The 14,302-nt window shown below is 34.3% G+C and overlaps 8 protein-coding genes across 8 annotated transcripts; 4 read left to right on the forward strand and 4 right to left on the reverse strand.

Annotated features, from left to right (window-relative positions):
* Positions 1-467: 467 nt before the first annotated feature.
* On the forward strand, positions 468-965 carry VTI1 (v-SNARE protein; the record flags this gene model as incomplete). Its single annotated transcript, XM_015610759.1, has 1 exon — positions 468-965. The coding sequence occupies one exon, from the start codon at positions 468-470 to the stop codon at positions 963-965; it is 498 nt and encodes a 165-aa protein (XP_015468381.1).
* A 323-nt stretch (positions 966-1,288) lies between these two features.
* YAH1 (adrenodoxin) lies at positions 1,289-1,789 on the forward strand (the record flags this gene model as incomplete). Its single annotated transcript, XM_015610760.1, has 1 exon — positions 1,289-1,789. One exon carries the CDS (start codon positions 1,289-1,291, stop codon positions 1,787-1,789), a length of 501 nt encoding a protein of 166 aa, XP_015468382.1.
* Positions 1,790-2,274: 485 nt separating this feature from the next.
* Positions 2,275-4,347, forward strand: USO5 (Uso5p; the record flags this gene model as incomplete). Its single annotated transcript, XM_015610761.1, has 1 exon — positions 2,275-4,347. The coding sequence occupies one exon, from the start codon at positions 2,275-2,277 to the stop codon at positions 4,345-4,347; it is 2,073 nt and encodes a 690-aa protein (XP_015468383.1).
* Positions 4,348-4,406: 59 nt separating this feature from the next.
* AC631_01932 (uncharacterized protein) lies at positions 4,407-5,777 on the reverse strand (the record flags this gene model as incomplete). The annotated part of the gene is made up of 1 exon (XM_015610762.1): positions 4,407-5,777. One exon carries the CDS (start codon positions 5,775-5,777, stop codon positions 4,407-4,409), a length of 1,371 nt encoding a protein of 456 aa, XP_015468384.1.
* A 306-nt stretch (positions 5,778-6,083) lies between these two features.
* AC631_01933 (uncharacterized protein) lies at positions 6,084-7,523 on the reverse strand (the record flags this gene model as incomplete). The annotated part of the gene is made up of 1 exon (XM_015610763.1): positions 6,084-7,523. One exon carries the CDS (start codon positions 7,521-7,523, stop codon positions 6,084-6,086), a length of 1,440 nt encoding a protein of 479 aa, XP_015468385.1.
* Positions 7,524-8,400: 877 nt separating this feature from the next.
* AC631_01934 (TRAPP subunit) lies at positions 8,401-8,697 on the reverse strand (the record flags this gene model as incomplete). Its single annotated transcript, XM_015610764.1, has 1 exon — positions 8,401-8,697. The coding sequence occupies one exon, from the start codon at positions 8,695-8,697 to the stop codon at positions 8,401-8,403; it is 297 nt and encodes a 98-aa protein (XP_015468386.1).
* Positions 8,698-9,169: 472 nt separating this feature from the next.
* On the forward strand, positions 9,170-9,577 carry AC631_01935 (uncharacterized protein; the record flags this gene model as incomplete). The annotated part of the gene is made up of 1 exon (XM_015610765.1): positions 9,170-9,577. The coding sequence occupies one exon, from the start codon at positions 9,170-9,172 to the stop codon at positions 9,575-9,577; it is 408 nt and encodes a 135-aa protein (XP_015468387.1).
* Positions 9,578-9,837: 260 nt separating this feature from the next.
* SAC3 (Sac3p) lies at positions 9,838-13,863 on the reverse strand (the record flags this gene model as incomplete). The annotated part of the gene is made up of 1 exon (XM_015610766.1): positions 9,838-13,863. One exon carries the CDS (start codon positions 13,861-13,863, stop codon positions 9,838-9,840), a length of 4,026 nt encoding a protein of 1,341 aa, XP_015468388.1.
* Between the last annotated feature and the right edge of the window lie 439 nt (positions 13,864-14,302).

The raw sequence follows: 14,302 nt of genomic DNA on the forward strand, positions 1-14,302 counted from the left end.
TTTTTATATTATAATTCTTTTTTTTAGTATATTTTATTTTTAAGTACTTTATATATCTATAAATCTATAATTCCTATTTTCTATTGATAAAAGCTGAAAGTAACTAATAAATATGAAGGTCTGTTAATGGCAAGTCTATCAAGAATAATAGTCGATTACATAATCAACACAAGTGGTTAATATCAGTTCTTAGAATAAGGAACGATGGAGACCAATCCTTGATCTAGAATCCATCAAAGGAATATGTCAGACTTATTCTCTACGTATGAATCTGATTTGCAATTGGCATTACAAGAAGCCAAATCTAAACTAGCTCAAGTATCGTCAGCAGATGGAAGTATGTATAGCTTGACCACTAGTGGCGCCGGAGTATCTAGAGATTTTACTAACGAAGAGAAGATGAACGAAAACAGTTTTTAAGGGCTATAGAGACAGCAACAGATGAATGCTTAGAAGTATTGGACCAAATGAGTATAGAAGTACAAAACTTACCCTCCAATCAAAGATCAACTTATAACACGAAGATACGTCAATATAAAGCACAAGTGGAGGACAGTAAAGATAGATTAAAGAAATTGTTGGACGATCAAGATAAATACGAATTGTTTGGAAACAGATATACCGATGATGACTCTCATGACGATATACACGATTCACAACGTAAGCAGTTGTTGAATAACAATTCTTCACTAGAAAGGACGTCCGAGAGATTGAGAGATAGTCAAAGAATAGCTCTCGAAACAGAAAATATTGGGGGTAACATTCTTAACGATTTAAGATCCCAAAGAGAGCAAATCATGGGCTCTAGAAACACCTTAATGACTGCCGATGGATACGTCGACAAGTCAATCAAAACTTTGAAGTCAATGAGCAGAAGATTAACTGCAAATAAATTCATAAGCTATGCTATTATTGCTGTGTTGATTTTATTAATATTTTTGGTTCTTGCAAGTAAATTTTGGTAATAGTGTATGAAGCTGCAACATGATTGTAAGGGCACTTCTCTTCATGCACAGTATATACATCATTTAATTCGTTACTTCTCTATTTTTGTTCGCTATACTTTGATTGTACTTTATTAAACCATATATATCATGATATACACGAATAACGCTAATATGTAATAATATTGTACACTAAGGAAGTTTACAGCAGCTTGACTATTGAGTTCGATCGATGACTATCGGACCGGTGAAATTGAGACTGAAAAAAAATTTGAGCATGAGTAATCAGCATTAAAAGCATTCACAACAGTTTAAAACATAATAACATAACAACTTACTGGAAGATGTTCAGAAACATAGTCAAATCAACTCGTTGCATTCCAAAGAAGTTAAATAACAATTATCGCTCTTCAAATGTTGTGGGTCCTTTGAATTTTTACAAACAATTTCACCAAACTGTTCCGAAATTTCATGGCCATCTCCATAAACCAAACCCGGGTGAAGAACTCCATATTACATTCATAACTAAAGATGGAGAACAATTATCCTTCGAGGTAGCAGAAGGTGATAATATTTTAGATATTGCCCAAGCCCACAATTTGGACATGGAAGGTGCATGTGGAGGTTCATGTGCCTGCTCCACTTGCCATGTTATTGTCGATCCTGAATTTTATGACGAGATTCCAGAGCCTGATGATGATGAGAATGATATGTTGGACTTGGCCTTTGGTTTAACCGAGACCTCCAGATTGGGGTGCCAGATTAAGATGAGCAAGGAACTTGATGGTATAAGGGTAGCCTTACCAGCAATGACCCGTAATTTACAAAACAAGGACTTCAACTAGACATTTATCATTTAATTCTCCTATTAATCTGTTGTATGCGTCATATCATTGATCCATACCAACAACTATTGAAGTCGTTTTGACAAATTTGATTTTACATTAATACCATCTTATGATGCTACAAAATTGCTTGCAATTTATTCAGAGATGTTTGCTATAAATATTGGTTATAACTGCCTGTACATACTTTATAACTCCTATATATTACATGTTAATATTATTCAACCCATAGTGTAGCTGGATAGTTTGTAGTGGAAGAATACCTCACGTGCGAATGTTTACATTTCAATGATAAGTTTACATTTAGATGATCCTACTATTCCTTCAACATTCATATCCTTTGGACTATACGAACTGCTGAACAAGATAATACAGGGTGTTTTGAATCAAAAACTATCCAGACTAAGAATCTTTGTTTTACTTTGAAAACTAAATCTTAATTCAACGATTGTAATTGTTTCAAAATTGTTTGTGATCCAAATACGATGTCTAAAGTACCACTTCCTGACTACCACGATGAACTACAAGATCAAAGGTCGCCACGAAAGAAGCGTGCCTTGAGCGATATAAACAATACATATACTAACCCACCTACAAAACGGGTTGACAATAAAAGACATTCATTGAGCTTCGATATGGCTAGAATTGATTTACCCTCTGATATGGAGACGCATGCATTCACAACACATATACCGCCAGCACCCAGTGGTTCGCTGTTTGCGTTAAAGAATATTGCAGAAAAGAACAGAAAATCCAGTAACATTCCTGCTCCAGCAAAATCTGAATTGAACTTTCAACACATTAACAAGCTTATAGGTATAAATCAGAACCTATCCAAGAAACCCCAACCAGATGCAACATATAGTAACCGTCCAACTCTACGGGCCAGATTGAGCAATGTAGAGCAATCATTTACGAGAGATATAACAAGACAAAGTGAAATTAACCATGAGCTAGATTCTCAGGCCAAAATATCAGCATCTAAGGTTGACGAACTAGAATATGATTTGTTGGAACTAAAAAGATCACTGAAGAAGCTTAATCATAAATTATCAGACTTGAAACAGACAATAAACTCACAGAAGAAAAAATTCGAGTTCATGGAGGATTCAGTTATGAAGAATGTATTACATAAAGAGCAGCTTATCAATGTTCAGATTAAAGACCTATCGAACAAGCTAACAACAGAATACAATGAAATTAAATTTCAGCTACTGGATGAATTGACAAAAGCGAAATCTTATAAGGATAAGGGAGTGATAGAAGACATACAGTGTTTGAATTCGAAGATTGAACAGCTTCAGAACCAATTTGAAGAAACAAAATCTAGGAAACTACAGACAATAAAATGTGAAACCGCCGAACTTGATAAACAACTAGACAAATATTTACTGGTAAAAGTTGAAGAAGTTGATAAGTTGACCAATATTTACCAGGAGAAGCAATCAGAGTATGACAAGATATCGGCAAAGGTAGAAGAGAAAAAAAGTCAAGTTCTCTCAAAAGAGAATGAGAATACATCTATCATAGAATCTATAAATACGCTTAAATCAAACATGAATAACTTCTCTGACATAAGATCATCATTGTTGACAGATTTAAACGCAGAAGAGCATACATTAATTGACTTGGAATCAAAAAACAAAGAATGGGATGAACGCTTGGCAGAATCTCAGAAAAATTATGAAATGGCGTACGGCAAAATGAGAAAGCACAACCAACAAAGAAGAGTTATTGAAAACTCAATAATGGATTATGAAGGAAAAATAAGGGTTTATACAAAAGTGCCAGATATTATAAGACTTACCGGAGAACAAGAAATTCAGTATGAGAACCAATTTTTTAAATTCAACAAATGCTTTAATTCTAATGCGTCGAATAGTGACATCTTTGATGAATTTGGAGCGCTCATCAATAGCTCAATTTTGGGAACTAACTGTTCAGTTATATTCTCTGGTAATGCAACAAATAACCTTATTTTTGATTCTATCATTTCAAGTCATAAAAGTATCGTCGAAAAGTCAGAGAAATTTCGTAAGAAGGCATGGGAATTTAATTGTTATTTAAAGTGCGTTGCAATCAGCCAAAATTCGTCTGACATGTTGAATTCTTCAAGTCCATTATACTTGAAAAAGTTTGATAATAGCGACTACAGTCTCAGCCAAATATCTAGCCAGAAAATGTCACTTGACGATGAGTCAAGTCTAGGTGAAGTGATAAAAAGTTTACAGATTCCAGAAGATGTAGAGGGAGTTGCATATATAATAAGCGTTGATGCCAGTAATCCCCGTTTATTTAAAAGCTTTGAATCTAATATTATGTTATTAGATGTAACATATATTAAGCCATCAAGACAATATGAATTATTACATACTCCAATAATCTCTCATTCATCAGTCTCAGAAGATTTAATATTCCTACTAAACTATGCATACTCACAAAGCAAATGTTTACATATATCTTTACTTAATGCCTTGCCAGAGACTGAAATAAAGCATTTTTTGAAGAATTTGGAAATTATGAATTCTACTGATTCGCCTTATAAACGGAGAAGTTAAAATATGTCATGTATAATTAATTGATATTCTATATGATTATATGTATAAATAGTAGAAAATTACATCGTAGAAATAAGGTCATGTAACATCCATTTCAATTCATCAGTCGTCCCAACATGAGCATCAGGTATTGGTGGCTTTTGAGTCGATTTCTGGGCTTGTACTGTGGAATGTTGAGAATTACTAGCCACTTCTTTAGATTGAGGAGATCCTTCTGTTTGTTTTGTAGAAGATTTTTCATCCTTCTCAATATTTGCATCAGGCTTAATTGCATGCAAAGGTTTGTCCTCCGATTTAACTTCCAGTTCTTTCGTTTCAATATGCAAAGTTCCATTAGATTTGCTTACAGGTGTTTCCTTTTTTAGTATCCCGTTTGCTATTGGTTCCACGACTGGTTCTAGCTTAGGCGGTAACTCATAGTTATAATCCGTAGATATCATATCATCATTCTGTAACATTACATTTGATAGTCTTAGTTTTGGACCGCATGGCTCGATTAAATGTGGGAACATTTCAAATGTATCATATAAATCATTAATATTCAAGGTCACCTTACGTTTCTTTTCATTTTCTACCTCATGATTAGCCTTTCTTTTCTTGGAATTATCATTAGCATCAGAGGGCTGTATAGAATTAAGAGTTGTGGATATAAAATCATTCTTTGTATACTTATTTTCTCTATATCTCGCAACATCAATAGCACTTTCAATTATATTCTTTAAATGGGCATCTAGTCCAAGAAGAACCATTTCAAGTACTTCTGTACTTAATCCTCCCGTCAATCCATACTCTCTCATAGTCATAAGTATGCGTCTTGATAAATTATCATAATCAGGAATCTCATAGTTTTCTGTTGCAATTGGGGTATTAATACCATTTACTACATCCTGCTGCCATTGCACTAAATTATTAACCTGTAATTGTTGTTGTGCAGTATCCTGAATCATTGGAATCTTTGGTAGTAATGCATGTCTTGTTAACGTTATTGATGCGTTTAGCTTACCCTTTTTACCGCTTTCTCTAGTGATATTTTTAATTCTTCTTCTTTCCTTAACTGGCAAACCCATAATGTTTTGCTTGAACTTTTCATATTGACTTGATCGAATGTTCTTAGTTTTATTTGCTTTCTTATTCCAGAATGATGCAAATTCACTTTGAAAATCTAAAGGACCATCCTTCAACGAATTTGAAAAGTTCAAAAGTAATAACTTGTTATGATACTTTCTTAAACCACTCTTTAAAATTGGTGTGATATTCTGTATTAATTCTGGACGTGATAGTTTTCCAACCAAAAATAAACTCAACGATTCGTGATATTTATCCCAGTCAGAGCCAAGTTTAGTCTGAAATTCTCTTATAAGTGTCTCCAACTCGATTCTTTTACTCGACTTGGGCGCCAACGCTTCGGCAGGCGTGGACGTGGTCGACATCTTTATATGAATCTAATTTAGTTACCCTTAGATATATATATGTCTTACTTGTTTGATTATATATTAATAACCTTGTGCCACGAATAATTTGAACTTATAATTTAGGTGAACGTACAGAAGCAATAATATTTACAAAAAACACCTTCTTAGACACCTCCTAGTGCTTTACAATTGTACCTTATATTAGATTGATTGATGTATATTGAAATATGCTATGGTCGGTATAGTATTAATTTTCAATACAATCATATTGGTAATCGCACGCCAGCTACAAAATTCAATTAAGTAATTATTGCAAAATTATATCTATATATCAAGTGGTTGTTTTACTTCTTTCAAATTTGAATCGATATCACTGACAGAAAGCTCCTTAACCACAGTGACTTCAGGGTCAGGGTCCCTTTTTGCATGCTGAGCAATTATGAAAATAATAGCGAATAAAACTCCGAGGAAGGCCACGCCAATGCCCATGTAAATCGCGGCTCTATAACTTTTTAGCGTGTTATGATGATGCTTCATAGTTTCTATTTCCACAGTACTTGCAATTCCTAGGAACAATGAAACTGAATAATTAACGACCGTTGCGACCAACGAACCAGCCATCCCTTGATGATGAAGGGGTAAGAAATCTGACAAAATCAAGGCTGCAGCAGGGTAGCTTAGATCCATACCCCAAGCTAGCAAAAACATTTGGCCCATAGAGATTTGAAAGTACGACTGGTCAATTGGCATAATGGACAACATAATGCATCCACACATGAAGGCCACAGAAGCAAAACAGATAATGTATGAGGGTTTAATTTTGGAAATCAAGACAGAAACAGAAAGAGCTGCAATGATACCCAATACAAAAAATGGGATATAGGTCAAACCAGCTGCAATTGGCGTGTAGTGTCTCAAGTTTAATACAATACTCCAATAATAATATTGCCAAATACCAAATGATCCCCAGCCAAAGCTGATACACAGCAATAAAAGACCAATTTTGAAATTGAATATTGACTTTGGTAATAATGGATATTCAGCAACTTTTAATTCAATGTAGAAAAATAATACTATTCCAATTGAAGATACAATTAAAAGTACAATAATGTAGGCTGTACCCCAACCTTCAACTGGACCCTGATTCCAGACAAAGTTGAATAATACTAGACTGATTATACCGACTGTAGAACCCAAAATATCCATTCTCTTTAATTTTTCTTTTCTACCAAGCTTACTATTTACATTTGAGATGTTGTTTGGAATGATAAAGAAAGATGCAATACCCAAAATACAGGCCACTATCCCCAATATCCAAAATACCCATGGCCACCATGCTAGCTGAGCAAGTATGGCTGCAAATATAGCCCCAAGTGTGGCACCAATAGGCCCAGATGCACCAACACAGCCAAATGCTAAGTTCTTTCTATCACCTATTGGGTAAATGTTACCCAATATACCCAAAGCGCAAGGCAAGATAAGAGCAAACCCTATACCCTGGAATGCTCTGCAGATAATGAAAAATATGACTGAATGGCTATAATATGAAAGACCAGTTACTATTGCCCAGACTACAATCCACGCCCAACCGACTAGCAACATCCGTCTTAAACCAAATAAATCTCCCAATCTACCCGAGATTAATATAAATGTACCCACAGTTAGCGCATATGAACCCATAAACCAAACCCTTTCTGAACTTTCTATTGAATCGGAGTCTTTTGTAAAGGAATCGAGAATTATATTCATGGGAGTTAATGCCATGGTTATACCTCCTTGGGCCAAGAGTTGAGCCATACATATGACAAATACAAACAATATTTCATGTAAGGTTGTCTTGAAATAAATTGGTCGGGGATCCATTTCATGCGTATTCTATTAATTCTAAGGACTTCTATTTCACCAGAATCTATCAAAGTGGTAATGAACCGAATTTATGCCTTTATATGTACACAGAAAGAAAGTTACTTAGTATGACTCTTAGTATTCACGATAAGTAAGTATAAAAACGTTGCGCCGTGCGATGCGCTCTGTCTCTAATCTCATGGAGCATGGAGATGCCCGAGGTAAGAAGATTTTATTTATATAAGCCTTCTTATACGTTTAATACCGCTACAATATACAATGGACTTATAAAGATATGCTTAAGTATATTACTATACAATTTATAGCTCGGAAGAACTAAATGATTTCGTTTCCATTTTCGAATTCCACAATATATTCTAGTTATAACTTCATTTCCACAAATTTCGAGACGATAAACGCAAGATGTACGTGCTTCCATTGACATCGAAGGGACACTGTAATTCAATATGGCTCATGAAAGACCAAGATATATACACGTTGTGGGACAAATCACGCGACGGGGTTTAAAAACCGCTAAATTGTGTAAAGGGGTGTAAAGGATGCTAGCTTCCATCAACCACGATTCTCAGACCTAGCGAGACAATTGCTATGTTATTGTATACCCCAGTAATGACCGTGACCCATCTTAGGCAGGGTGGATCACGGTCTGTATTTATTTTAAAGCTTTATAAAGTGTGGCTCAATGTGGCCAAAAGTCACCATCTATGAAGGCAATCGAACAACAGTTTCTTTTCAACACCCACAACAAATAAACACCACCGAAACCAGCGTGGCTTCATTGAAAGACTGCCAATGACTGCAAGAACTTGTCTGTTTCCACAATAAAGTTACTATTGCTGATTTTCTCCTCCTCTTTGAAATCAACGGCACTCAAACTGTTAAACGCGATGTTTTTCACGTAGTAATTAGAATACAACTCCCACAACACGTTCTGGAGGTTATCTATCGACGTATCCGAAATAATCACAAATTTCAACCCCGTAGCAGATTCCATAAAATGTGTTCTGTACTTGGAAGTACTAAATGACTTCAACAAGTTGTTCATATCACCATCTCCTAGCTTCGATGCCATATTTTTCAATGAATATAGCATACCAAATAGCAATTTGGCCCCATCCGATTGATTATTCTTATTTATGGTGCCATTATCATTTGGCTCGTGAGAATATTCTCGGTTGTAGATGCAATTGCAATGCCTATCAAAGATGAAAAATGAATGAATAGTCATCTTGTAAGAATATTAAAAAAAAAAACTGTGTTCCACAAAAATAACCACTAAAGTATATATAGTGTGGTTTTTACGTGCTCCTATTGTATAACCATTATAATAATAGTGGTGATTCACCGAGAATTTTTATTTGAGTCATTTTCACAATCCGCTATACAAGTGAACCACAATTTTTCAGTTGCAAAATATAAATAGACAATTAGTCCCATGTTTTAAGCATACTACATCCTTATCAAATCATTATTATTATAAATTTTTAAAGACATTATTATAGATTTACTATACTAATCCAAATTAACATTATATTATACCAAAGATGTTTCAAGATTACTGCATGGCACATGGAAATCCAGTCATACCTGGATCCCTTTACTGTTGTGATGAATGTCGAGATCAAGACATAGATAACAATATCTACTACGAGAGTCCAGTTGGATCTCCATTAAGCGTTGCTTCCGAGTCGGAAGATCACTTGTTGTATGAGTGCTGGTTTTGCCAGACTCACCACGAACCCAATGAAGCCTGCAACGGACATAATTATGCGATAGGCAATAATGACTACAGTGTGATAAATAATAGCCAACCTAGAGACGTCACATTGTCTAATTATGCATTAGAAATGTTCGGAAAGTCAGAAGAGAATACCGATAACTCTATCATAAATAGTAACGAGTTGATACAATCCAACTATCGGAAATGGTTGGTCAATATGACTCCGAGATAGGAGTCGAATTCTCCTATCAGTTACTCATTTTTTTTTTTGCATCGGTTTTTTTCGTCATTCGATATTGGGGGTTGGGTTTATACAGATACGGTCTTTGTTGGTAAGACATTTATATATTAATTAATTTATTACGTTATGTTTGTTATGTTAGGTTTATACAATATTATACTAATTTTTATTATGCTATGATACAGTAACTATTATTACAGAATGTAGATTGCAGGTAGTTGCAACCGATATCGTTCTATCGTGTGATTTGGCTATTTCTTTTTATACCTTGCCTTGATTCCGGCAGTCAAATCACGCAATTGCTGGAGCTTCCTAGGAATATTTTGTACATTTGGCTTGGTAAAAGGTTTTGCCTTCGGTGAGCTGAAAGGTGTGCTCTCTTCTAGAACTCCATTGCCGAATCCGGTCAATATTGACTCATTACCATTGTATATGGTTGTGTTGTTGCCAGTGGTATTCAAATTCAAGAATGTAGAGTTCATAGGGTATGCTAGGTTGGGAATTGTAATATTGTTTGCAGTCATGAAGGAGCTATTTGAATTGTTAGATACATTGGACATATTGGACACTGATGTATTGGATCCCAAATGCTTCGATAAGTACTGATATCTTTTACTCAATTTTGCTTTGCTCAAAGCCTCATTTTCTGCCGCTTTGAAGGTTTCGTCCGTGACGTTCTCCTTTTTTCCAACAGACTGATGTTTATTGACCTCCTTGGCTTTAATAACTCTTTCCTTCTTTTTGAGTCCCCTTCTAGTAAGTTCGCCTTTAAAGTTGGTACTAATTTTTGAAAATGCATCGAGTAAAACTTCATTTATACTCGTATCGTTTCTAGTCATATCGCATAATGTTATATCGAGAATGCTTTCATTCTTAACATGAGATGAAATATTCAATATAGCGGACACTTCATCTGAACTCACCTTCGACTGTTCAATGTCCCAAAATACAACTAAAATTTGCATTTTATAATAACTATATTTGTTACTCAAATTTATAATCTTGTTAATCACAAGCTGATCTCTTTTTAACTTATCTTGGATGGTGCCAAATTTCTTGACCTGAGATTCGTCAACAAAACCACACTCAAACAATAAAAATGACGTATTTGTGAAGAAATCTTTATTCAAGTAATCATTATTTGGTAAACTAGTAAAGTTAATTGCTAATTTGTTATTTGTAACAATGTTCTCATAAATCAACCTTTCTTTATTAATTTTCAAGGACAACTTCGTGTTTAACCATTTGGAATACAGTGATGACCAATCTTCGACTATTAGTAAAAATTTGAGTTCAATTTCTTTCATCTCAATGTTCATCTTTAAATCTCTAGAACAACTTTCAATGAATTTTTTTAAATCAATAGGCTTCCAAAGTTCTCTAATTTCATTCTGCTTTTCGTCTATATAATTAACACTGTCATCTGCATCCCATATGTGTCTTTTTTTACTTGATGATGCTGTTAATGATTTCAAGCTTGTGCTAGAAGACTTTCTCTTCTTATTGAAATTGTTAAATGAAGTTTCATGTAATTCATTAATTTTTTTACGTTTCATCTCGTGCTTTATTTTAAGATTCGATCCTACTTTGATTAATTTTTTTATTGTTCTTAATTTGAGAGAATTCTTAAGGAAGTTATCAGCTTTAACTTCCAATGTAGTTTTGTAGATAATCTCAGACATGAATGCTTGATATAATTCATTGCTCAATGATTTTATTACTCTATTGCGTTCTTGTGAAGAATTCTCAGCTCTAATCAATTTAGGCAATAACCTATGAAGTTCAGTATTAATTGTATTTTGTAATATCTCAGAATACACCTCGTTCAATGCACGAGGGAACTGCTTTAAGTTAACAAGCTTCGTTGGCATAGGCTTAGGTTTTTCAATTGGTTTCGACATAATCGATGCAATAGGGCTTTCATTTTCCTTGGATATAATAGGTTTTGATATCTCCTTGGGTTGAGTTATTTGTAAAGCATTTACTCCTCCAAATTTAGGAATTGTATCCGATGAAATGTTCTTATTAAATGAATTAGTCAATTTATTATTAGATGAGGGTAACGTTGTTGAACTTGCAGATGATTCAAAACTAAACGTAGACGGAGGTGGCGTTTGCTGTGGTTGTTCCGGTTTCATAATTGGAGCATTGAATACGAATGAAGGCTTAACGTTCATCTGAGGCATTTGATTATTTTGTGAGCCAAACGAGATTTGGGGTGTTGCTATTTTGTTGGATATTACTTCAGGTTTAGTCTGAGTATTAGAAGGTTGCAGGAATACAGGCTTAGCATCGCTATTTCTGTTTGTCGATGAGTTCAAAAAATCAGTTAGCGATAATGATTTTGATTCTTTATTCGCAGCACCAAGTTGATGGTTACTTGTAGAAAATCCTGTCGAATTAAATGGTACAGATGGTTTCGGAATTGATTCATTGAGACTTGGCAATTCAATAACTTTAAGTTGATCCGACTGTTTAAGCCCCAAATCATAAGTTGATTCTCCACAGTTAATGAATGAAATCAAGCTTTTACCTTGAATATTCAAATCTATTTGAGTAGAATATGGTGGTGCTAACTTAGGTTTGTCATGAACAGAATTCAACTTATACTTAGTTTCCAATTTTTCTTTATTAAACAAATCAATTAATGCAACACCACCATCATATAATATGTCAATTTCATAGTATTGTACAAATTTGAGTAACTTATCTAAGGAATCAAAACCTAAAAAGTTCTGTAATGATTCAGCTGAGTAAGCTTTACCCCTAGTATGATAACATCTAGACATTGACTTTAATGCATAAAATCTAATTTCATTGAATTGAGTTTCTAGTAAGCACGACATAAGAAATGGTGTTTCAGGACTGAAAGCAATTTTAAAAAATTCCAGGAATAAATTCAAGGCTCCAATAGAGTTGTGATATCCCCTTTCAACTATGTTATTTTGAGATGCCATATTTCTGAACATTAAAGCCAATTGAACGTGTTTATTGCTCAATATATCGTTAGGCAATTCCTGAATCTCCCGCTCTAATTCAGGGTCCCTTATATGACTTAATAAATAATATGATCTAAACTCTGCTTCATTAGGTGCCCTACCTCCATGATTTCTGACATCTTGGTATATTTCAATTAAGGTTTGTAAAGCTTTATTGAACTGTTCTAGTTCCTGTTGTTGTGAATATTCAACATCGCTTCCAGCCATAATATGTAATGAAACTAAGTGAATCCTAACAATTCGTTCATTACAATCAATTGCCTCAGGACCGAAGAAATTTTGATATGTAAAATCTTGTCTTATAGATCTTGTCCTATCCCAAATAAACGAATGAGCTTCTGGCAATTGTGGCACAATATTTTCAATTAAATAGTCTAGTGTTTGCTTCAATATATGCGGAGGTCTAACTTCAGATGGTAAAGGTGGAGGCTGGCCAGCAGCAGGTCTTGAAAAAGCCTTAATTGCTCTAGTCCTGGAGATTTTATTAGTATGTGGATCTTTTTCTAAAGCCTTAACATTTTTCTCTAAAGCTCTCCTTACTCTTTCAAAAATCGGGCACATGTCCAAGCATGAACCTTGAAAGGAAATAGCATCTGTCAAGTCTTTACTTATATTTTCCGCATCAACTAATCCTAAAGTCTCCATCTGTTTCCTTTCTGCTTCTCTCATTTTTTGAAACTCTTCATATAAGCCTTGATAATCACTACCACTATTTTGTTCTTCCATAGAGAGCATCTTCTCTTGGTTTTGTTTGTCCCATGCGTCTTGTGAAAACGATGGAGTTACTAACAACCGTGGCTGATGCAAAAGGTACTTCGGGATTGAACGTGGTGTTATTGATTTATGATTTCGATTAAACCCTAGCTGTTCTGGATTGAAAATTAATGGGCCAGTTGAAGTAATCTCATTAGGTGTATATTGCTGAACCTTATCTGGCTTTTGACGAGGTATTACCTTTTTTGGTATATCTAACGGATCAGATTGAATCAGAACGTTCGATTCTGGTCTATTTCCAGGTGGTTTGCTTCCTCCTTTCTTATTATGAATATATGCATTGTTTCTCTTTTTATCTTGATTACTACCCATTCTCTTGTTATTATTATTCCCATTATTATTATTATTATTATTGAAAGGTCCATTGGGCTTTGTATACTTCTTCTTATTCGTCATGTTGCCATTCCTCCTGGGATCTCCATATCCATTAGCATGCTTCAGATTATTCCTAGGTGGATCCAGATTGGAATTACTCATATTTGAATTACCTCCAAACGCTGACATTTTTCAAATACGTTTTGAATTTAATGACAGTAATGAAGATGCAATCTAATTAGAGAATGAAGAACAATGAAACCCGTTGAATTCAATTACAAATGATAGTATAAATCAGTACATATTTCAATGAACTGTTGAGATTTGGTAGCGATCAAAATTCAAGAATTCGCACGACCCAAAACTTCTACATGATGGAAGCTTACAACTATTATAATCTACAAGTTGAATATTAGGCAGTCTGAAAAGGTCTAGCGGAAGGAAATTGTCAAAATTTTGTTCTATTATTTTGTAGTGCTTATGAGTTAATTGATATTTAGAAAATATAAGACATGATAGTATACTAGGTGGTTCTTACATACTTCATAAATTGGAAAAATCATAGGGTTTTACAAAGTATTAGTATGAAATTCATTATATTGATATTATATATAAGAGTATATTAAAG

This window comes from Debaryomyces fabryi, assembly GCF_001447935.2.
Source record: "Debaryomyces fabryi strain CBS 789 chromosome Unknown contig00030, whole genome shotgun sequence".
Taxonomy (NCBI): Eukaryota; Fungi; Ascomycota; class Pichiomycetes; order Serinales; family Debaryomycetaceae; genus Debaryomyces; species Debaryomyces fabryi.